Source organism: Diadema setosum, chromosome 5, assembly GCF_964275005.1.
Source record: "Diadema setosum chromosome 5, eeDiaSeto1, whole genome shotgun sequence".
Lineage (NCBI taxonomy): Eukaryota > Metazoa > Echinodermata > Echinoidea > Diadematoida > Diadematidae > Diadema > Diadema setosum.
In genome coordinates this window covers 8428069-8453617 of record NC_092689.1, presented here as the reverse complement: position 1 = coordinate 8453617, position 25549 = coordinate 8428069, and the positions used below count along the sequence as shown (strand labels likewise).

General features: G+C 38.3%; 1 protein-coding gene across 1 annotated transcript in view; it reads left to right on the top strand.

Moving 5' to 3' along the window:
* The first annotated feature begins 941 nt into the window (after positions 1-941).
* LOC140228475 (kielin/chordin-like protein) overlaps positions 942-25549 on the top strand; it is a 65556-nt gene continuing 40948 nt past the window's right edge. Inside the window, exons 1-12 of the mRNA XM_072308690.1 lie at positions 942-1274; positions 3369-3441; positions 9119-9199; positions 11091-11100; positions 11636-11750; positions 16182-16337; positions 17406-17679; positions 20108-20241; positions 21166-21401; positions 22030-22249; positions 23076-23695; positions 24432-24577. Coding sequence (XP_072164791.1) covers positions 957-1274; positions 3369-3441; positions 9119-9199; positions 11091-11100; positions 11636-11750; positions 16182-16337; positions 17406-17679; positions 20108-20241; positions 21166-21401; positions 22030-22249; positions 23076-23695; positions 24432-24577 — 2383 coding nt within the window. The 5' untranslated portion in view covers positions 942-956. The remainder of the gene's footprint in view (positions 1275-3368; positions 3442-9118; positions 9200-11090; positions 11101-11635; positions 11751-16181; positions 16338-17405; positions 17680-20107; positions 20242-21165; positions 21402-22029; positions 22250-23075; positions 23696-24431; positions 24578-25549) is intronic.

Genomic DNA, 25549 nt, shown 5'->3' with positions numbered 1-25549 from the left:
AAATGTTCCCAAATGTTCTGCTGGCAGAAGAACACAAGAAATGGCCCACCCTCGTGTGATCCTTTTCCTCCAATATCTGATTCTTATTAACTACATGGTGTCATATATGAAATAATCTAGAGGAGTTGTATGTGAATGCAGATGTTGGAAAAGTGTCATCATATGATGCACCTGTTTAATACGGAACCAGATGCATTTGCCAGTTGTATGTGCATGGCAGATATCTGCTCAATGTAGCCATATTTTAAGATATATATCCATCTATATAATCTCTGCTTTTATTGAACATTGTGTAAAATGATATCTAACGTATAGGATAATAAGATGGAATAACTAGTTTTGTAGAAGATGCTGTATTGTGGTGCTCTGAGTATTACAGACAGCAGATTGGAGCAAAAGTTTATGAAAACAGAGATTGGAGAAGAAATTAGACTTTTTGTCTTTAGATTACTCAAAGAGTCTTGAAAACATTCTCACCAAAGAAATCTGTGATATTTGATTATCTCTTCATTTTTTGTGTGTGTTATCTTAAATGACTTCAATAAAGTTTAGCAAATGCTTTTTTGATGTCATTTAATTCCTAAAAAGAGGAATATACAGTATAGGAGAGCATGCAAGCAAAATGTTTTCATCTCAAACTTTGTGAGGTATGAACATACAGTATGCTGGAGGGATTTCCATCTTAGCATATTGTTCACTCCAAAAGTGTACTCCCTTTTGCTCGTATCCACATGGTAGGCATCGACTTGCTCGAAGTGTTCAAGAGTGGCAACCACACCCAGGGTGTGACCCTGGCAGAGGGTCCATCGGGCCGGTCCTCCATCTGGCGGGTGCGTGCCCGGACAGACCTCATCACCTTACCCTCTCACCAACTCACGCCCCTGCACAGTCAGCTTCGCATCAGCCATGCACTCAGCATCTACATATTGGCCCGACAGGCGGGCGATGGTGCTGGGATGCTGTTTGCCATTAGCCCTCCGAGGGGTGGAGTCCCGCTCCTGGCGCTCAGTTCCAGCACGCGGACCGGGGAGCTGCGCATCAAGTACCGGGTGCGCGACTCCAACCGCATCCACCAAACGGTGCTGCCGACACCGCTGATCGACACCCAGCGATTCGCACACTTTCTCATCGTCATCGACGGTGACCAGCTCATCTTCTACACTGAGTGCACATCCTCTGTGGCATTGACCCTAGAGGGAGTTGTGGATTTTAATGACGTGGAAAGCACAGAGGTTTACATCTTGCAAGGACCAGATGGAAGGAACAAGTTCAATGTGAGTTGTCTGTGAGTCATCTTCAAAAAATTCATGGCTCTTTTTAACTTTGCCTACATTTGTATGAAACATGTTGCTAATCAGGTTTGTAGTTTACAAGGGACTGTAAGGTTTTCCCTTGCTAATCTCTATTTCTGCAAACACTTGTACTTAGTGCAATTGACATTCTGTACAACAACTGTGTCACCTGCTCTGTGATTGTGAATTTAAACTACACATGTCCTTACAGTTTCATGTGAGAGTATGTACACATGTTTGTGCATGCTTGATGCAGAAAGTGATTTCAAGTTCACACAAGGCTCCACCTCATTTATGTTGATATGGTCAAACCATTCAGATTATGAGTAATCCCTTGCCCGGCAGAAGTGCCCTAAGGTTTGTAGGCTCACAAAATCACATAACAATAATGTTCACATTAACTGAAAGAGCTTTCAAAACTGTCAAATTAAGTCACAAACAAAAATTTAACTTTGGGATGAAATTTCATGCTATTGCTATAAAGGCCCTTCTGCCAAGCAGGGGACAAAATGCGCATCTGCTGGATTCGTGCAAAACCCAACTGAAAATATCCTCAGACCACAACAAACCAAACTTGATTTGAGAAACATTTTCGGAACTGCATATTAAAATGTGCTGTAAGACTTTATCAAACTCTGTTGGTATACCATAAAATGTGTTTCTTTCTAATCATGAATTTTGGCCATGTGCAACTGCTTCTTTACTCTATAAACCATACTCGTGAATACCTCAGTCAGTAGTCATTGGAGAAGCAGAAGTTTGTAGGTCAGAATGTTTGCTATTCTGGGGTCAATGATTCACAAAGCTTCCATTCATCTTTAGATGAGTCACTCTGTGGTATAGGCTTACCGTGGCTTATTCTTTCGAAGTCCCTCAGACTTTGTTAGGTTTGCTGACAATGTCCCTTGTCTGTGAGGCTAATGAAAATGTCATTGGAATTTACAAATTATTGAAGTACTGGCCTGTGAAATTGTGGACTATCCAGTGATAATACCTATTATTCTGTCTGTTTGGCATTGACTTAAAAAAAAGAAAAGAAAGAAGGATGCAAAACAGTGCAAGAAATTCATGCTCACCAGCAGAATTTTCTCCAGTACAAAAAAAAAAGTCTGTTCAACCTGAGTCATTTCTTTTGGTGAAGAAAATTGAGGAAAATCAGACCTGCATTTATGTAGGAATGATTGGGTCTGTCTTTGTCATTTGTTTGAGTGTCCACAGGCCATTCCATCAGAAGATATACAGTGCTGTAGGTCACAATAACTTCAAATGTTGCCAGCTTGTTACATGTTTGTTTGTTGTTCTTTATTAAAGAGAAGCTTTTTATGTGTGTACGAGTCTTCTAGAGTCATATCCAGGATATGATGCTTATAGATGTACCTGTACCCATTATCGTGATGGGGCTTTTTCTGTCATTTCTCCATCTCCTTGGAACAAACTCCCTTTTTATATTTGAAATACTGAAAGTGTAGATAAGTCTAAATCATTACTTAGAATTTATCTATTTACTCGATCCTAATTTTTGTTGTGTACATGATGCTGTATTTTGATTTAATATTTTTCAATATCAATGTGCTTAGAAACGTCAGTATTAAGTGCTGTCGGGTCTGTAAGTGTTATTTATTATCATTATTATTATACACATCTTCTTGAAAAAAGGAAGCATGACCCTGACTTCCAACAAAATTATATTCTAATCAAAAATTCTATGAATTACGCAGAAGAATCTCATGATATTGGACTCTACGTGTACCTCTACTCGTAAGTACATGTACTTGTTCATCAATCTGTGTGCCCATGCAGGGAGAAAGGGTTGGCATTGTGGGTCAATTTCTATTAGAAAGCATGTAACTTTTCTTTTCCTTTCTTTATAGCTGTTTAGAATATGCCATGAGGCTATATTTGCACAACGTGTATGTGTGCAGACGATGTGTGTGTATAGTGTGTTTACGTGTATCTTTATTAGGAATGAGATATGAAATATGGCAGCAACCTGCCTCCTTTTTTTAATGGCAACCGTCTTTGTTTCTATGGCAACCAGTGATTTGAGCCATCTGATTCTGGTTATGCTCTCTGCAGGGCTGGCTGCAGGAGATGGTGTTTTATCCCTTGGCACTGACCGACAAGCCGTGGACATGCTCTGAAGACAGCCGTAAGTCCAGCACAGGAATGCAAATAAACGCATTGTTCATAGAGTAGCGTAGTTGCTTGCCATTAAAGCTTGGTCTACAGATGTCAGAATGTGTTGGGATTAGAAAGTTTTGATGCGTTATGTTTCATTTCAGTGCCACAATTTATAGTGGTAGTGACATTTTTAGTTGTAGCCTAATGAGCTACAAACTAGGATCACTTTTAACTTATTTGTGCTGTTATAAGACTGACCAGCAGAACACACCAGTGACCTGCCACCATGGGTACAATGTATGTGATCCCCCCCCCCCCCGCAAAACGCCCCCCCCCCCAAAAAAAAAAAAAAAATTAAATAAATAAAAAATAAACAAATATGAAATTTTGAGAAGCAAAGGTGACTCACAGGTCAGTTTCTACTTGCCTCTGATCTTAAATCACATGCCCTTGACGTGATAAACTGCAAACCACAAGCAAGATTTTGAACATATCAAAGAAAAAATTAGTTCATCATTTATGTGGAAACATGTGTCAGGATTTGCTACATGTAAGATTAAATTTTCTGGAGGAAGTGAATATTGATTTAATTATCATTTCATGACTGAGAAAACCATTTTGAAATTTTGTAAGTATGTTTCCAATTTAAGGAATTAAGAAAGAAAATCTGCAACCAACTCAAACAATTACACATGAACATTGAAAGGCTCAAATGAAAAAGTTTCATTTAGACTTTATACCATATTTTAGATACTGTGAAAAATGAACAGTAAAAATTATTATGAAAGAACACAGTTCCCCATAACAGAAATGTATCTTTAGTCCCTGTGGCTATATGGCATTCACAGTTTATTACAGTAGGCTACTCCAGTGTGTGCTTCCATAATCATTTATAAAATGCAGGTCTGGAATCAGAGCTATCATAGATAATGTGATATCTAAATGCTTCACAAGCCCGCACTGATGGTAACAGGAAGAGCTGTTAGAGATGTGATCATACTCCAGCGCTGCAGTATCATTTTGATTACGTAACAAATAATTCAGAATATGTGAAGAGGGCAGTGGCAAGTTTCATGGCTCTAGAAGTACTTTTAAATCAATATATGTATGATATGAAGATGACTATCGAAAGACTTTTATAAGAGTATCATTGTCACCGTCATGACAAGGACTTTGAAATGACAAATTTTTACGAGAGCAAAAAAAGAAAATAAAAAAAAGATACATTTTCATAAAATAACAATCAATGTTGATGTTATGTTAATGTAGAAACATCGTTTTGGATTTGGCTATATTATTAATTGTTCTGTCTTAGAATTTAAATCAGTATTTCTCATATTCAAGTTGAGTTAGGAGGGGTTTTTATGCCAGTTGAAATAGAGGTCTTGTCACCCCAGGGACAATACATGTATGTTTCAATGTAGGAGTCTCAAGAACAACAAACATTTCTTAAACATTATGGAAGAATGTATCACTGTGTCACATGCAATGCCATGGAAGTGATGAAATTGGGACTGTAACAGGTAGGCCTATGTTCAGTCTACATGCACCCTCTATAGTTGTAGAGCTAAAGTACAGTGATCAGCAAATGGTAACAGACAATGGAATCAAAACCACAATTTGATTGGTGATAGCCCTTGACATACATTATCTAAGTAGCGTGTGTGGGATATCACTTCTAATCAGAAAGGATGTGAGGGGATGGTATTCCAAAGGGAGATGGCAGTGGAATTCTTTCCTCTAGAGATATAGCCTGGGTAAGCAGTCTCTGTTTGAAGACCACAGTTTGAAGTTTCCCTTTAACCTGTTTCATACCCCACCAGAGTTGTGATCTAGCACTGCGTTTTCATAGAAAAGCTCGTAATGAACAAAATGACTAGCTAATGTAAGCTAATCTTAGAGCAATTTTTTTTTTTTTTTTTGGGGGGGGGGTTGAAGTTTCTTGAGTGGTATCTTTCAGTAGACTGATTTACTCATGTATGGTGTACTGTAAAACAAGAAATGTTCGCGAGCATTTTAATTTCGTGAATTTCGCGAGAGCTAAAGATTGGCAAGATTAAATTGCATGTGAAAGTTCTTTTCTGCACTATATGCATTGAACATTAGGGGCAACTTGTGAAAATTTAATGCTGCAGAAAAGGCCATTGGCTCCAATTTGCAAAAATTTCATGCCACTAAAATATCTTGTTTAATTACAGTTAGTCAAATTTTGATATTAATGTATTATGTTTCTTTCCTGGGGTCCTAGTAACAAGCTTTTCCGTGAAGCTGTTCCTGATGAATAAACTTTAGTACTTGGAAACCTTTTTGCATACATTACTTGTTGCCATGTCAGACAAGCCTTTGGCAAATTTTCTGCATAAAATTTGAATGTGTCAGTAATCAAGGCTCTTCTGTAAATATTGTCAGTTGATTTATGGATATGAAAGCATGCTAGCTGAAATGATGATCAGTACTTAACCTGCTGAAAATTAAGCCTTATGATCCCATGGAGATATAGTAATCATTATGATAAATGAAAGACCACATTTAACCGGGGTTACTCCTGTTTCCATTGTAATGAAATCCTAAGTCTTATCTTCTTTAACCATACTTATGTGCTTTTGTGCAACAGAAATCACCAGTTTTCTTTCCTTCTAATGGCAGAAGTTTTGTCTCTTTATTACAGTGTCATAGCCCATGTGTAAAAGCTGCTTCAAACCTCATATGTTCTGTACTTAATCAGAAAAAAGTACAATGACAAACTTTAGGTTATTCATCCCCATGCTGTGCAAAAGAGGAGGAAAATGTCACTTGTTTGATGAATTTCAAATATTAATTCAGAAATAGATGACAAAAATCATTGCAAGGCAGGAGAAATGAGACAGGCATGATAAAGTGTTTTTTTTTGCATGACTGTGGGAGTACATAGGCAATGGACTACCAACCCTTAGGGGTGAACAGCCAAGATCAAAACAGAGCAGTTATTGTATGTATCATGGGGATGGGGGAGTTTTTGCTTGGGGGTTTGTCATATAGTAACATAAGAGGGAAAAGAGGCATATCTTGGAAGAAATTGACTGAGGAAAGTCAATTCCCAGATGTGGTTGCAAGTATCACAAGCAGCAGGCTAAAAATGGTTCAGATTTGTTTCATTTTTTTTTTTTGGGGGGGGGGGGGGTGGGGGAGGGCAAGGGTGAGGGAGAAGGGGAATAGCTAGTGTAAAGGACCAGGTCTTCTCACCTCCCTGGTAGAACAGAAACCCCTCTGTTCTCCATTGAGGGTCCACAAGAGAACCCCCTTGCTCCTTGTTGGAGTGGTGGAGGTTGCAAGGACTGGGATGAAGGAGAGGGAGAGCCATCTTTGCTAGTTTGAATACTGCCTCTCTGCACACAGTTTCTGTCATGCTTGTAGTAAATGGCTTGCGTGGTATTCTATCAACACTGACCCTTTAGTAAGAGCCACACTTCTTACACCCCTGAGGCAATCCTTTGAAAGAGTTCAAGGTTGATTTGGGGGTGGGGAATTCAGATGTAGGGTAGATAGTGGTTACAGAAGTTACAGAAATTAGTGTTTCCCTAGCTCAGTGATGATGACGTGATACTGTCAAACAGTTAGCTACATTCTTCAGCTCAACTCTTACGATCACAACTATTTAAAGTTAAACTCTTTTTGTGCCACATTTGTGCGCCCGGCTCAGTCAACGGCTTGCCAACTTCGCAAATTTTGCTGAAATGCACAACTGTGCACAAACCAGTTGATAAAAGCGCAACATGCCAAAGTACATTGAAAGCATCATAGCCATAGCTTTGTCATAAAACTCACATCACAGCAGAGCTTGTAATATTCTCTTTAATTTTGCTGTACAAGAGCATCTTTAGCATTTATAAACACATCTAAAAGAAGTTGCGTGGCTTTGAAAAACAGAATGTTTACCGGAAGCGCTCATGCATTGCAGTCTCAGAATAATGTAGCACCTAGGGGGTTTACATCATGGTGCACAACGAGTTAACAACAGAAGAGGGGAAATTTTAATTACCTGCTCTTTGATTGAAGAGGACCGCTATTCAAATAGTAGGCTTTTTTGATATCCAAGAAGTTTCTCAGATCCAAGTTTGGCAGTACAGTCGTAGGTTTGCGATCTAGTCTGAAGTAGGCCTGTACAATCAGATTCAAACAACTTGTGGTTCATTGGTTTTTTTTTTAACAGTACAACAGGTGCTGGTGGCAGCAACCCTCTGAGTTAGAGTACTGATTAGTTTGTCTAAAATCAGCGCAGTGAATGCCAATATTTCCTCAAACACTTTTGACAGTTTAAAGTGTATTTAGCAGTAAAATGTGGTATGAATAACATAGATTTGATATCCTAAATCTATAGTTTTGCTAAGACCAGTTCTGTCAGTCAGTTTTTCTCTTCCAAAAGCCAAATGGCATAGGATATGTTTGTATACAGTATCTATCATGTTCTCTTTTCATTTGGTATCAAAAGTTCTATGTACCTGTGTTTTCACTTAAAATTAAGATTTTGAATTTGCTACTGTGTACAACATGAGATATGCCTTTTAGAATTAAAACGCAAACAGCATGTTCTTGAAATGATAATTTGTTTTATTAAGGTTTACCAGTTCTTTGCATTATAAAAGCTTTCAATCACCAATGCTGCACACTGGCACAGGTCCAACAGTCCCTGACCAATAAAAATCACTGTCAGACCAGTAACTTTTTCAGGAATTTACCATTTAAAAATTGAAAAACTGGGTACCTACTGGTCAGACAGATGGGTCGGACCAGTAGAAAAAATGGATTAGTGTGCAGCCCTGCGAATCAGACTTTGGGCTCATAACACAAGATGTCCTTTAAAGTCAAGGATTACTGTTCTGTCATCAGTTGAATGATGTATCTGACATCCAGATGTGACTCCATAGTACAAGTGAGTGCAGAAGCTTAATAGTAGGAAAAGAAAATTGAAGATTTTGAATGTTTTGTGTGGTTGAATGCAAATCATGCATGGATCACCAGTTTGAAGGATCATGACAAGTGCATTGGTGCCCAGAGGTTAGAAAAATAAACTGTTTGGAAGTTTTTCCACATGATCTTCCAGCTTGAATCATTCAAGCCCGAATGATCAGAGTAAAGAGTTTGAAGGAAATGTTTAGAATGTGAAAAAGGAGACAATAAGTGGATTTGCCATTTTAGAATAGAATCAGAGTTGGCTTAAAAAAGATTCTGACCTCCTGACTTCATGGACTTTTTGCTAGTTGTGAGCGGTGCTCTCTTCTGTCCAAGTCCAAGCTTTGACATGTAAGTTGTAGTTCCACACTTTTATACCAATATCAATCTTTCCCAATTACACTGAGTCTTTGCACACAATGTCCTTTTGTGAGTTGCAGACCTTTGTTTAAAAAAGAACTGTTCCTTAAAAAACAGGACAGTTGACAAAAAAAAAAAATGCCTGACATAGCCACAACTAATTTATGCAAAGTTGATTCTGTACATTTGAATTCTGCATTCAATGACAGCTTTATTAGAATGGTTTGTAACTAGGTTGGGGGGGGGGGGGGCCAGAGGGATGGGAGGGGTTCATTAATCTGATTACATTAATGTATAATCAATCAAACCGGCCTGTTGGTTCTGTAAATTAATGTCAGGCACTTGTGTCTGCACTTGTCAATGTCTGGTGTCAATTTGTTGTCTTTTTCCTCTCTGTCTTTTTGACATAGATGCAGCAGCAGCGAGGAGTGGACCACTCGCAGTGGATGGCGCCCCAGAGACTGCTGAACTTCACAGGGACGCCAACACCATTGAAGGTGAGATGCATTATATACCAGATCAATTTAGAGCATTCATGTGAAAGAGTTTGGTGGAATCAATTTTCTGCCTCGCCAGCAACAGATTTGTGTAATTGTGTGTTTTCATGACACATAAATGCTTCAGTGAATTGCTTTTGACATCAAGATTTTTCAGGCATGACAACACAACATAATTAAAAGGGATCCTGGAAGGTATCGTTTTGGGATGTAATATGTGGAAAGTAGAAGGAAGAGGTAGTGCTGCTTCGTCAAGACAAATGAAATATTAGAACATGAAACTGTACTGTTTACTCTGAGAATGGACAGTCTCTGTTTGTTTTTAGAAATAGCAAATTTGTAGAAGCTGCACATCTCGGGGAAAAATCATCATGTCAAAATTTCTGTAAAAAGTCTAATAAATTGTAAACACACATTTCCTGATAGCCATCTGAATATTAAAGTGGTCACTTATTTCCTATCACCCACAAAATATGAATACCCATTAAAAGTGTGGTCATGATGCAAGGCTTAAATTTGTAAAAGTAATTCGCAGAGTATGTCGAGACATTACTGGCTTCACTGAGATTCTGAGAATTACTGATGTTTTCTCAGTCTGGCAGTGCTGGCAAACATTTATTTACACAGATCACTGTCTCTGCAACAAATGGGGGGGGGGGGGTGGTGGATGCACAGAAAAGAGTTTGAACTAACCTAGATTTTGTTAAACATGATAGTATGCCATATACATGAGGGGGAAAAAAAAAAGATCCTCTGCAAATTTACAGACCTGTTTAACTGACCTGTTGAGCAAATATTTGTGGCAAAAGTAAGCTATGCTTTAGGGTAATGTTGGCACAGATGTAAAGGAGGGAGAGATATAGGGAGGATGGGGGGGGGGGGGGCGATAGTGACTGGAACATGTACACCATAGGAGCACTTTATAATCAGAGTTTGTGGTCTCACCAGAACAACAAGTTGTTCTTCTCTTTTTCTGCCAAGGTAAATGCCTCATAGTTACTCTGTCCTCTAAACATGATTTGATGTGATTTCACTCTGGTGATCTCTTTCAGTTCATTTTGTGTCTCACCTTCTACCTGATGAAAGAAGAAAAAAAAAGGATTTTATTTCAACCAATTGCACAAAAGTGTATCTTTGGCATAGTTCACTCTGAATAGGAGATGCAATTCTTCAAATTGTCTCTCATGGTATTATGAATATGTCTCATAACTTTCATGATATTATCTAGATAAACATTGCCAAATGCAACTAGCAAATCAGACAAGCATTCAAGAAAACTCATATTTTTGTATTTTTTGTCTCTGCATGGAGGTAAAATGTAGTCGGGATGTGCATGGTGTATTCACTGAGGTTTTTACATCAGCTATCACATCTGCACCTCCAGTGTCAAAATAATGCATTTTCTGTCCAATTCTTTTGTTTCCTGTTAACATCATTAAACACTACATTGGTAGGGGTAACTTAGTTCTGCTCAGACATGCTTCATAACCACACTTTTGATGCGATTAAGGAAGTAATCCAATCAGCCCCCCCCCCCTTTTTTTTTTCAAAGTCTGTTGTAGAGGCAGGGTGTGACAGGAACACTCAAAATTAAACTCAGAAACACCATGAGGGTGGTTAGAGTCCCTGGCTCCAAGATCACCAGGCAGCTTTCAGTAGGGGGATCCTTTGGCAGACAGAGACTGCTTTGTGCCACACATTAGTGACTCACCTAATCTTGTCATTGAGCCATTCACTGTTACTGTAAGTCACATCTAACACCAACTGCCATAGCAACAGCTGAAATGCTCAAAGCTTATTGATTGCTGTTGATCTGTTGGCATGGTAACAGCAAAAATTGTAAGGGGGCTTTGCTGGCAAAATGCTTTGTATTATTTAACTTGTGTTTAAGGTACGACAGAGTACATAAAAGTCTTGGTTTTATGTCCGGTCTCAAGGAAAGTGGCACCACTTTTATTCCTTGTTTCATGATGTTACTATTGTTTTGAGTTAAAATGTATGTGAAGTGTTGTTTCTTTTTAAAGGGATTGTATATTATTGGTTGAGGTGAGGATTCAGCGTTTAACTTTTTGTAAGATACTTAAAAACCACTCTATGTAATGTCAAAGAGCATACAAATTTAAAAGGAATTCAAACTTCAGTTGATGAAAATCCATTTTGAAATGGCTGAGATATTCAAGAACAAAGTAAAACAAAGTGATCCTATTAAAGATGGGTCCAACCTTTTGTTAGCTTTGTATTGGATATCTCAGCCATTTCAAAACCAATTTTCATCAAGTAAACTTTGAATTCCTCTTTATAGGATTATGAGCTCTTTCATATTTCATAAAAGATTACTCATTATCTCAAAAATCATCATCAACAAATGTTGGAAACCTGAAGCACCATCTCAGCCGAAACTGTACCATCCCATTAAAACTTTCGTCCTCTCTGCAGTCTCTCACTGAACGACAGTCCTGCAGCCCTGACCCAAAGCGACTCAATAAGAATCGCCCAGCTGGAGAGTGCAGTCCGAGAGATGACCGTTATGATAGACATGCTCAAAGCTCAGGTTGGTGCTTGAATTGACCGATTGACCAACTGGAAGTTATTGCTGTGGTCAGGCCAATTGTCGGCCCTAATCATTCACCCATAGAGAGAGACCAATAATTTTTTCCTAATCACTGTTAATGGTGTGATTGATAGCTACGTGGTGCAGTAGAGAATGAAGCATAGTTGTGCCTGTACAGTGAGTGCGTGTGGCAGGTGACTTTGCTTCTTGATCCATTCATTGAAATGAATTCTGCAACATTTTAGATGCCTTCATATTGCTGTAGCTCAATCTTTAATTGATTATAAGAACATTGAATGGCAACCACGATCAGATATGTGCTCAATTTTGTAATATTTTTTGCATTCCATTTTGATTAATATGTAGCATTTTTGTCATTACCTAGGTGACTTTGTGTTATCACAGCATTATTTCACACATTCTTATGCATGCATATGTGTCCATTTTGGAGCAAAACTGATGATTTCTGCAGGCACATGGAAAATATGATTACCTTTTTTAATGGTTTATTAGCCAAATAGGCCTATGTTGTCTTGAACTTAAACCAGAGCAGCATTGTACTTCAGTCCCATAAGATTTACAATCATTCTGGCAGGGAATTGTTGCTTATCAGTCCTGTAAAAGAAAAAGTTTAAAATACATAAAGCTGAGCAACAGAGTCTGGTTGTGTGGAAATTGACAGAGTGAATGAAGCCTGCTACTAAAACCGTGCCTGCATGCAAACCAAGTGAATCAATGAGGGGGAATTAGCACTGTAATGTATTATTTCCTGTTTGTGGAACCCCATTCAAAGTTGTAGTGATTTGGGAGACTCTCAGACAATGAAACTCACATGGGGTCTTATTCAATAATCAGATGGGCTTCTGTAAAGCAGGCACGATTTGCCTTTGTTTGTTTGTTTGTTTTTGTTCACTTGATTTTGTTTAAGGTTGGAACTGCAGTTGGTTTCTTTAACTGCCATTTGTTAGGGACATTTTTGATTTCTCATCATGGAGAGTCCATTGCAAAGAGTTAGTTTAGTGATGGGGTTAATGAGTGCTTTGTTAAGTCTGTGCTACATTGATGCAATAAGAATGTTTCTACTCATGACGACCTTCTCATGTCATGTTGCAAGTGGAGGTTTCTGCCAATTAAACAGCCCTTCTTCCCATATCAAAGAAGATTGGGAGGATGGAGGGAAGGGAGGGGGAGGAGGGGGGGGGGAGTAAGTGGAGGGAATATATTATTGAAATAGTCTCAAGATCTGGGTTCAGGAAAGTGAGGACATTAACCTACAGCTGGATTTTATTTTTCTCTTTTTTTTTTTTCAAGATATCCATGTGCCCATGGCTTTTCCACACGGTACGAATTAAGCTTGTTGGCAATCTGAAGTGAACTTCTGGAAATTTGCACTTCATAATCAGTTTAGAGCTGTTCCTCTTCAAATTCTGTTATATCATTCTGACAGCAAAGTTTGGAGGGTAATGGCAACCCCCTGAGGGAGAATCAAACAAACATACTGAGAGAAATGGTGCTCGAAAGTAGGTCCAAGATTGGATAGGCATCTTGATCCTTTGTGAGCCAAAGAAAATCCATGACATTTCACTCATCCCTCCTTCTCTTCCTTCCCTTTCGAGGGACCAAACATGTTGAAATCATGTGCGTGCACACCCGCAAATCCTTTGAATGAAACTTGAGATAGGACAGCTCTATGAGAGCCTCTTGAAAGTCATGCTGATAACCTCACCCACCAAAACAAATATTGGTTATTGCCACATATTGTACTCCATTGATGAAGTCTCTCCCCCTCGCTTTGTTTATCTATCTATCTATCTATCTATCTATCTCTTTCTGTCTGTCTTTCTGTCTGTCTGTCTCTGTTTTCTGTCTATATTTCTGTAATAGAATTACAGATGCAGCAGATTTACACTTTGTGTTTCATTCTTGCAAATAAAGAGTTAAAATGCCAAAAGAGATATATCCATTTGTACCAACCTTAGATATTTGAAATGAAAGCTACTGGAAAAATAGATAAATGATAAGAATATATGTGACAATATTGATACCAAATGTTTTTGGATCTACTCCTTGTTATGTAACAAGTGCAGAATCATTGCAGAGATTTTATTTTCCTCTATTTCATGATGACCCTGTAAAACTTTGAAAATGGCATTAATCTGTTTTTGCATTCAAGCTCTTCAGATATGGTTGTTAATAATAGTATTTAATAATTAGCAACTCTAGTCATCACTGGTTGCTCTGTTATGGCTGCCCTGTAATTTGCTATTTTGATAGATAAGAAGGAACATATGAAGTCAGAACAGAAATTTAGAATTTAAAAAAAAAATGAAATGGAATCATTTATGTCTCTAGTCGACACCTTGCCATGGATTTTATCAACAGTCATGAGACCTCAGTGTGCTGGTGTTGACATTTATGGCAAAGGTGCTGTGATATGGAGGCACACCTGTTTGCTGTGAGTTGAGTCGACGGCAAGAAAAAAAAAAAAGAGAACTTCTATTTGATCTTGACACCCTGGGCTTGTGTCCTTCTCTTCAATCATGTTAAAGGACCTGTGGGATAGGCTTTATAAGTCCCTGTTTACCTCACCAGCCATGACAAAGCCTTACTCAGGAGACAGGGTTAGGGTGGTCGGAGGAAGAGGGGGAGAGGGAGGTATCAAAGCTTACTGCAGGTAGATAGAGAAATATCTATAAGCTTACATATATATCTATCTATACATCTATCTTTCTATCCCTCTATGATGTGTTTACATACTAAATAGATAGATAGATAGATAGATACATAGACAGATAGATTAATGGATGGATAGATAAATAGATACATAGATGGGTATATATATATATATATATATATATATATATATACACATATACATATGATATGAATTATATATATATATATATATATATATATATATATATGTATATATATATATATATATATATAATACACACATATACATATGATATGAATTATATATATATATATATATAGAGAGAGAGAGAGAGAGAGAGAGAGAGAAAGCAAGTGTTGTATTTTATACTGTAGGAGGTGAATATACCCATCAAATACAAAATCTATAGGGAGAAAGGCAGAGATGGAGATATAACATAGAAAGGTAGAAAAAACAAGAAAGGGCTGTTTAAAGGAATGTAATGGAGTATAGTGGTACTTCGGCATATGGCTTTTTCATTTCCCAGTATATTGTTAACTTTTATAGCATGAGTGCATGATACACAATGTTCTCCAATGATGATATCCCAGAAGTAGCCAACGTCATGTTGGAAGGTATATTCGCGCCCCCCCCCCCCCCCATCATGCCTTAATTCAGTTGCCAAAAACAAGATGACATATTTGTGATGTTGTTGTTGACCTGATAGTGATGGGGGAAAATATGTCATACTGTCATTATTGCTTACCTTCATGCTGCCAGCCATCGACAATGGTTATGATAAAGACTCGCTTCATTGCATTGGTTTGATCAGACTATAAATGACTCAATATCCTTTGTTATCAAATACACTGATTTTGAACAGTATGGTTCAAATTGCTAAGTGACCACATCAAATTTTAATTCTGTAGGCTGACTAACAAGAGAACTGTTCGGTGCTGATGATGTCTAATTGGTGTTTTGCTCATTTTCTTTGTATTGTGAACTTTCACCAAAATGCAGACATTTCTGATATCAATTCTGTGAAAAAAAAAATTGTTAGGCATTGTAACCTCAGATAACCATAAGACCCAGACTAGATCTTGACTTCTGTGATCTGTGTGCCAAAAATAATTCTACAAGGACTTGCAATGTGCAGTAAAGAGTGTATTTTTCAAAGCTATTTTCTTTGTGGTTTGATGTAAACCTTGTCACTGCATCACATTCCTGTATGCTTATTCTGAACACTACAGCAGCACCCGGACTAGTAGTACTGACTTGTTGTAGAACTGTATAATCTTTGAAAGTCTTCAGGTTGCTTTGGTATGGGGTTACTTCTACGAAGAGATATAGTATATCTTTTGAAATGAAATGTTGATTCAACTTTAGCAGAATTTATATCCTCCAATATTACATGCAATATTTTCCTCTTTGCCTTCTTCCATATCTAAACTGATAGAATTACTGCATGTGTACCATTTACATTCTTGCAGTTTGTTTTTTTTTCTGAGAGATCAAATACATTTTTGTTGATATTTTTTTCTAAATAAACAAATAAATGAAAAGATAAATGAATAATTTAATGAATAAATAAATTAATCAATTGATTAATTAATAAGTAGAATACATTGATTGATTAATTGATTGATTGATCAATTAATTTACTGATTGATTGATAAATTAATACATAAATAAATATATAAATATACATATATAAAAGTATGTGTATACATATATTTTTTCTCTCTCGTCCAACCATGTCCCCCCTTCCCCTCCAGGTTTCCATCCTAGACCAGAGGTTGGCCCAGAGGGAAATATGTGAGTGCCGAGACCCGGGTACGGATAACACCAGGACCCAGTGCTTATATGAGGGACGCCTGTACAGGGACGGCGATAACTGGTTTCCTGATCCATGCACATTTTGCCTGTGCCAGGTATACATACATCAGCGGCCATTTTCTTTCATTGCTTTCTTGTTTTACTTTCTTTTGCACTCTTTGATTTTGTTTGTTTTGTTTTTGTGTTTTGTGTAGAGTTAACTTTTGTTTGTTTGTTTTTCTTTAATTCACCTCTGGAGATTGGATATATTGAACACTACTATGCCCAATTCACTGATTAGTACATCTGCTGACGTTCTTCAGTTGCCTTTGTGGATTGGTACAAATGTCCTGTAACTTTATGACAATGAATAGTGATAAATGTAATCCTAGTTCCTATTGTATTGCAATGGCCTTTATAGAGTAGGCCCATGCCATTGTAACACCTGTGACCTGAATGAGTTATCAAACTCCACATAACTGTCAAAGTCTTGCAGGCAATTATAGCTGTCCTTTGATGGCTGTGCACAAACAAGTTCCATGTGAATGCATCTACATAATGCCTCATAAAGGGTCAGAAATGAATGCAAAAGAAAAATAATTGTTGATGATTCATGAGTTACAGTTGTAATCCACTTACCCTGTGTAGATTATAGTACATTATTGAGCATCTGTCTCCGTAATATTTTTTAAAAAGTAACCAATATGAATTTTGACACGAGTAGATATGAAATGAAATCCAGCTGCTCCATTAGATTTTTTTTTTTTTAAATTAAACAGAGATCAGAGCATTGATAACTCAGTCTATTTCTAGTTACTAGCCAGGACAACACTGCTTACCAATTTGATTTCCAAGTAAAAAAAAAAAAAAAAAAAAAAAAAAAATATATATATATATATATATATATATTGTATTGTTGTGTAGGGTTTTTGTCTGTGTTACATGCAAATAAAGTATTCGTCATGCAATGAAATGTGTCATCTCTGTGGAAGAAATTGCTAACCTTTACTTATAAATAAATAACATTGATCTCTCATTCTGTTGTTGCAATTTTCAGTTGTAAATTCAAAATCATCTTATAAGTCCCAAATTGTGAAAAGATTATGCTCATAAGATGTGTACAGTTACATGTGATGGTTAAATTTTATTGTCTGTGTGTTCTTGTTTTTTTTTTCTCTCTTCAGAATGGTGAAGCAGCATGCCGTGTGGACATGGAGCGCGCCGAGTGTCGCGACCCATGCTCACTCAACCCATGCATGAACGGCGGCACGTGCCGCAACCTGCCAACGGCGGGCAACTTCGTCTGCACCTGTCCGCCCACGTGCACGGGGTTGCGATGTGAGCACATCATCAACGTGTGCGCCATGCCGCTGTCCTACGGCGACTGTCAAGAGACGGGGCTGGTGCGCTACCACTACAACTACAACACGATGCAGTGCGAACAGTTCCAGTATTCGGGTGAGTTGTGATAAAGACCTCGTCTCATCCATGCAAAGAAATCGCAAAGAATGTCGATCATCATCATCATCATCATTGACTGCTCATGGTGGATATACTAGTGTTTAGTCTCATTATTTGTCCACTATGATAGTCAAAAATGTCTCATGCATCACAGTAAATGCTGTGCATAGCAATGAGACATTACACCACTGGTTATGGTTGGATTTGTTGGGGATTTTTTTCATCAAAATTCATCTCCAATCTGGTCCTATTTGTTAACATGTTTTTTTCGTTGTAGTGTCAAGACCCTATTTCATGATATTTTTGGATAGACACACCAAAAACAAACCCCCCCAAAAAAGAGGAAAAAGTTTTGATCTGTTGTCTGGAGGTTTGCTCCTTTTTCCTTCCTTGTCAAAGTCAAACACAAACAAACTGCAGTCAATTTTAATATGTCTTTGTACTGTGGCATAATCTGAAAAAAAAAGCTGCCAAAAGGCAGAATATTTACATTTCTCTTATGCTTAAGCCCACTGCTTTGCACATCTTTGTGGACAAACATGACCCAAATCAAATAGAGCTTTGGAACCAGTCAAATTGTAAAAGCATCATCGTCAAGGTGATCCAGGAAATATCAATGACCGAGAGGAAAGGAAGTGGGGTAGCCATCTCCAATGTGGCTGACTCTGTGGTTGACTGGATGGTCAGTGATGCCCAACGCTCATTTGTAAACCAGCCTGGATATGAATGGGACTATCTAGTCCCCCAAACCACATTTCATTGATTTTGGTTTGATGCTTTATTTGTTGTTATGTATCTTTATTTAATCTTCACTGTTAATATTTCTTAAAAAAACAATATCTCTTCCATTTGAGCCTCAGTTCGGCCATATGCCATCATGTATATCAATGGCAGAATCATCAACAGCCTCTCAGCTGATTCTTTTAGATACATTTGTATTGTCAATTGTTAAGTTCCTTCTGCAAATAAATCAGTATATTTCTCTCTGATTTTGTGCACGCGTGATGAACTTAATAGTTGTATCTTGTCCATCTCCAATGTAGGACATGCAGTGAAATTAGAGTTGCCAATTTATTAAGAATGAGATGTTAATTTTTGTGGAAGAATTACCCAGTGACTACATAATGTGTTCTTTAATCATGCATCAGAGAAAGACTTGTATACCACAGAGCAGCTCAGTTTCCTGATTCTGTAGGAAGCTGTCTGAGTAAACAAAACAATAGCATCAGACAAACAAATCAAGTCTTTCTTCACTTCCTAGCATAACAAAATACAATGTATAGGCCTTCCTGATTTTGGAAAGAGCATTGTGTACTTAGATATACTTAGCTCAGGTGTATCTCTCCAATAGCTACTTTTAACCCACCTTCCTGGTGTCGATATGTGAATGTCGACGGCCCTGTATAGCTCTTTTTATCCTTCCTGATTTCAACATATGAATGTTGACGACCCTGTGTACCGTCAATGATGCAGAAACTCTTTGTAGGAAATGAAAACCTAGTCTAGACCTTTATGAGGTAATTGCTTTTCGTGGGTGATTGTGGCAGTGCCCCAATGTGGTTCACCTCTAACAGTGTTTCGACAGGAAGGATCAAAGCACGAATGCCATGTAATTCAAAACCAGTTCCAATTGTTGTGGCAGAGAAGGAAATGGATGTGTTGCTCAAATTGCCAATCTGGCCAATCTGTTGTTACTGTAAAAGATTACACTGATTAACTTGCAGGCAACAAGTGCTTGTTTTCCAAGTTTCAAGATGTTGAATATGTAGAGTATATGGTTGACTCTTTATATATTTATGAGTGATCAGCAGATTTGCTGCAAACACAATAATTTTGCACATGTTCAGAAGTGTCTGTTGTACTCTAATGCAGATTTTGAATTAGTTAGTTAGTTAGTTAGTTAGTTAGTTAGTTAGTTTGTTAGTTGGTTTGATTTTTGATATTGTGATCTGCCTCTTCATACCTGGATTTTCAGCAACCAGTATTCCAAATGTGACTAAATTGCAACATGCTGGGCCATTTATTTTTTCTTTTTTTGTGTGTGTGTGTGCATTTTTACATATTTTTTCCAAGGTAAAAGAAGTGAATGCAGCCCCTATAGTTCTCATCTTATTATAACGGTTGTAATAGTAGTGGTAGAAACAGCAGTGAAAGCAGTGATTGTAGCAGTGGTAGTAGTAATAGTAATAGTAATAGTAGTGGTACTAGAAGTGGTAGTAATTGTTGTAGTATTAGTTGAAGTGCTAGTAAAAGTATCAGTAGGAGTATACCTAAATAGTATTAGAAAAGTATAATAGTAGAGTAGACTAATAGTAATAGCAGAAGTAGTACACAGAGCTGCATACCAGTATGTGTGCTTCAGTGTTACAATGCTGAGCTTATGGCATGCTTGCCTTTCACCTCCAATGCTGTGTCTTCGTGTCAGGATGCGGCGGCAATGCCAACAACTTTGGGTCAGAGCAGGAGTGCCAGGAGCAATGCATGATGGGAGCCTGCTGTCGTAGGACCGTCCAGCAGCAAGCCAGTGGTCTCCTTGAGGCAGTGGACTACAGCTGTCTGGTGAGACGAGCGATTCACATATTCTCTTCCCTAGATATAGCAAATATTTCTGTTTTAATATGTGAAAATGAAATGAGGTCTGTTAATCAGAAAACTAAGAAAAGATGCATACTGATGAACCTGTCGGAATTACAAACCTTATTCTATTTTCAGATCAATGAACGTTCAGAATACTGAACCTTTTTTCATTTTCGGGTTAATTAATAATAGTACTAATAATATAATAATATAATTGATATGATTTATATAGCGCCAAATCCACTCTGCAGAGTGCTCTAGGCGCGGAAGGAAGAGAAAGTGAAGGAGATAAAGGACATACAAATATCAAATACATGTAGTGAGTAATCAAATTGAGGCTTTAAACAAGTGAGTTTTTAGACTGCTTTTAAAGGAGTGTGATGAAGAACAATTTTTTACGGCTGAAGGTAAGTTATTCCATAAGGTGGGAGCAGCATGGCCAAAGGCACGTGTGCCCCATATTGTAGTGAATCTTGGAATTATCAGAGAACAGGAGTTGGATGAGCGTAGAGATCTAGCAGGGATGTTATTATGGAGTACGTTAACAAACCTTCTGATTAAAAAAACCTTATTTCATTTTCAGATTTACAAACCTTCAGAATTATGAACCTTTGGAGTAACCACTAGAATAATCCATTCAGTCAACATTTTAGTAGCATGATAATATTTGTTCATAGATCTTGTGATAGTAACAGTATAATTCTCAAAATGTTAATATGCTGGAATGCCTTTAGTCTACAAAGTTTAGCAGTTTCTGAAATTGAGCCACAACAATGTTAAAACAGTGTCTTTAATGTATACATGTATTTCCCAGCAACACTTAATTTTCAGAGAAGAATGAGAATACATTGATGTCAAAATTGATGCCAATTGTCCACATTCACATTTCGCTCTAACCCAACCAAGGCAATGACAATGGGCGACTGTCGCAGCCAGACGACGGCAGCTCAGCCCCTGACCGCGCCCGAGCTGAGGGTGGAGGTGATAGCCTTCCACGCTGGCCAGACCTGTGCCAACGTGACATGCCAGCCACCCCAGGAGAGGTGCATGGTGGCCGGAGAGTACTCCAAGAGCATCGGGGAGGTGTTCAGCAGCGGATGCCAGACTTGTCAGTGTCTGCCTGGAGGCATTGCTCAGTGCAGGTAAGGATCGTGGTGATGGCGATAAGGGTCACCTTTGGGTCCTTTAACCCATTGAGGATGGTTTGATTTTGCTACAACACGCATTTCCCATAGACACTTACCCGAGTATACTCGGGACTCGTCATCAGCGGGTTAATACCACAGACAGAGAGAGATTGTAATTAGTAAAAAATTGAAAATTTCTATGGTAAGTGTCACAATACAGACTTTAGGTTTGATGTACTTACAGATATAGAAGTTTTTTCACAAAAGAAACATTGTAATGATATCGTACATTACAGACAATGCCATTTACAGACTTAAGGTTTGATGTACTTACAGATAAAGATGTTTATTCTCAAAAGAAATATTATCATGATATCATAAATCAAATGTACTGATTGGATTTCAAGTCCCATGCAGCATGTCACCAACTTGATCATAACTTCATATGAATTTAGTCATGTTTTGCAAATTTCTGTTGCATTGTGTGCTCATATCCACCATGCATAAACAATAAATTAAACAAACATAGATATGCTAGAGGTATAATTATGTGTTTTTAAGAAAAGAACAGAGTACTTTGTGTATTTTTGCATGATACTCTCATATCAATTCCTCTCATTATCTCCCTTGTGGATGTACCAAGATGCCAGACCATGACGACCCGGAAGGAGATCCGCGACCTGACCCGGCAAGAGCTAGAGCGGTTCCAGGTGGCCGTGCGCCAGCTGCAGACGGCGGGCCCGGACTCGCCCTGGGCCCACATGCGGGACCTGTACATGAACCACGTGATGGAGGCACACAGCGAGAACTCGTTCCTCGTCTGGCACCGCGTCTTCCTCCGCGAGGTGGAGCGCATGCTGCAGGTGAGTGTGCCCTTTTGTCTCCCATAATGGACATTGAGGGCAGCAAACATACAGTTGAATGAGAACCAGAAGGCCATTATCGCAGTTTTGGGGGGTATTGAATTATTGGTATCACATTGTAGAGCTTGATCTCCTCTACATCATGGTGTCAGTTTTTAAATAGAATTTTTTTTTCAGTCATTTTTACTGATGCATATGAAGATACCTCAATCTCTTTTGAGAAGTAGATGTGGATGCTGAAAAAAATCTTTCCTTGAAAATATATCACAAGCATGTTGCTTGTCTCTCAGAGCTTCCAAGTCTCCCTGATTTGGCAGTAGGCTTCTTGAAAATTGTAAACTTAATTTTTATGCTTTGACTTAAGAAAAATATATATGATATATATCTTTGTGAGTTGGGAAATGTTTTTGCCAAGTCATTATTGACCATTGTAAGGTATGTAACACACAAGTATCTGCCCAACAGCTGTTTGAAGTCTCCCTGAATTTGAGTAGTGATTTACCTGTGTCATCTACCTGTGTCATTGTGTAACTTTTCAAACTTTTTCAGATGTCAGAAATCCTGAGACACAGAACATGATAGAAACTGTTTAAAGTTCTGAGCCCGATGCACTTCAAAAAAGAAAATAAATGAATAAATGAAATTGGGTACTCGGACAAAATATTAACCACAATATGTATGTGTCTCTCGCAAAGAATGAATTTTATGTCATGCAGTAAATTTGTGTGTATATGTCTATATCTACTAGTCCGCAATCCTAAAGTTAGTGTGAATGTCAATAGATCACAGCCCATCAAACCATTTTATCTTTTACATGTACTTCCAGGAAATAGACTGCTCTGTAGCCCTTCCGTACTACGATTTCACCACGGATGTCGGCAATCTCTCCCTCGCTGTCGCCTGGCAACCCAATTACTTTGGCGGCAGTGGTGAGGGGCCCGGCAGCTGTGTGCCCGACCATCCCTTCCGGGGCCGCAGCCAGTGGGAGCCCTGCCTGGCCCGACAGTTCCAGTACCGCGCCCAGCTCCCATCCAAAATCGACGTGGCCCTGGCCATGGCCAGCAATGACTTTCTGACCTTTGAGTCGTGCCTGCAAGCGATCATTGGCCACGTCTACAGCTACATCGGTGGCCACGTGGCCTCTTCCGCCGCAGCGTATGACCCCATCTTCTTTGCCCTGCAGTCATACGTGGACATGCTCTACTGGCAGTGGCAGCAGAGACCCGGCAACTTCGACAACTATCCAACCCAGGTGAGAGAGGTGGCGATGGTGCCATTCGGACTACGTCCCATGGATGTGATGAACTCCGAAGCTCAGCTGTGTGTGACGTACAGCCTACAGGGATATGGCCACCCCTGCAACAACTCTGGCCTGCTCTTCGATGAGCAGGGTTACGATGCAGAGGGCTACAACCGAAATGGATTTGACAGATTTGGTTTTGATAGGTAATAATCTATAGGTAATAGTTTGTGATTTTATGAAGGAAAAAAAAAATCAAGAAATGCATAATTCAGAATTTGAAACAGATGAAGCCCTGTGAATAGAACAGATGAATATTTGATGAAGAAAAATATATCTGTATTACAAATTTCCGTGGTAAGTTATTGTGATGACTTCCTTTAGCACAATGCTGTTATCATTGGAGGGTTGCATTATGCAGTGGTATCTCTGAACAGAATAGATGAATATTTGATGAAAAAAAAAACATGTCTGTATTACAAATTTCCATGGTAAGTTATTGTGATCACTTCCTGTAGCACAATGCTATTATCATTTGAGGGTTGCATTATGCAGTGGTATCTGTGAACAGTACAGATGAATATTTGATGAAAAAAAATATGTCTTTATTACAAATTTCCATGGTAAGTTATTGTGATCACTTCCTGTAGCACAATGCTATTATCATTGGAGGGTTGCATTATGAAGTGGTATCTGTGAACAGTACAGATGAATATTTGATGAAGAAAAATATGTCTGAATCACATATTTCCGTGGTAAATCATTTTGATCACTTCCGTGAACACAATGCTATTCTCATCAGAGGGTTGCATCGTGCAGTAGTTCTCATCAACTAGAACGAATAACTTGAAAACTGAAATTCAAGAAAATACTGATGAGTAAGTGCTCTTGCTCTGCTCAGTCAAAGATGTCACAAGTAAATCGCTGTTGCTCTGGTTTCAGATTTGGATACGACTCTGAAGGCTACAACACCAATGGGGAATATGATCCGAGGAACATCTTCATCTACGGCGGCTACGACTTTGAGGGCTACGATAGGAGAGGCTATGACAGGAGGGGCTTCAACAGGTTCGGGTTCAACCGAGAAGGTGAGCCAGTCTGTCACATCTCACTCAGAGATTGCTGCAAGGAGAATGATTGTTGATGGTTACGATAAGGTGATTTTAGTTATGATGATGACCATGATAAAGATAGTCATGAAATAAAAATGATAATTTCAATAATAACAATGATTAGGAAGAGGAAGAGAAGAAGGAAATGGGGAAGGGAAAAGAATTAGAATAAGGAGTAAAGGGAAATATATCACATATCTGAACCATGTAAGAAAATGTTTCTCCAGCCTTGATGCAAAATAATGAAATGAAAATTGATGCACACAAATATACACAGGTAGGTGTACTAAAATGAAAAAAAAAAGGTATAGAAACATTAGAGAACTGATGTAATGCCTGTTCTATGCAGCATAAGTTTATGCTATGTTGCTTTTGCAACAATCATGTTTGACAAGTATATAGATTTTTTTGCACTGTTAAAGGGGATGGCTAGTAACTGATCAGTGGGAGTCAGTGGGAATGCTGGGGGATGATTGTTCCAATCCTTGTGGGATTCATTTAAAAGTGCATTATACAATGTATATCTATTGCTGTGTGAAAATTATTTGCTTCAGAATGGTCTCACATTCAAGTAATATGCAGTTTATGTTTCCAGGTTAGCATGCCTGTACAGTGACCGGGCGATCGGGAAACATCAAACTGCACATTACTTGAATATGAGACCATTCTGAAGCAAATAATTTTCACACAACAATAGATATGTAATGTACTCTTAAATGTAATTCTGTGTATGCTAATGGTTTGATGTATCATAGGATATGGCAAAATATAGGTCAGTATGAGGTGTGAATTCATGCAAGGACATTTTGCTTTGGATATGTCACTGAATTTGGTAAGATATATGATAACTCATAGCTGGCCGAAGTCACAGTTTGGTTTCATATAATACACTCAACTCCCACAGATCAGAAATTTGTTTGGCATATAAAGAGTTTATACTATCAAGAT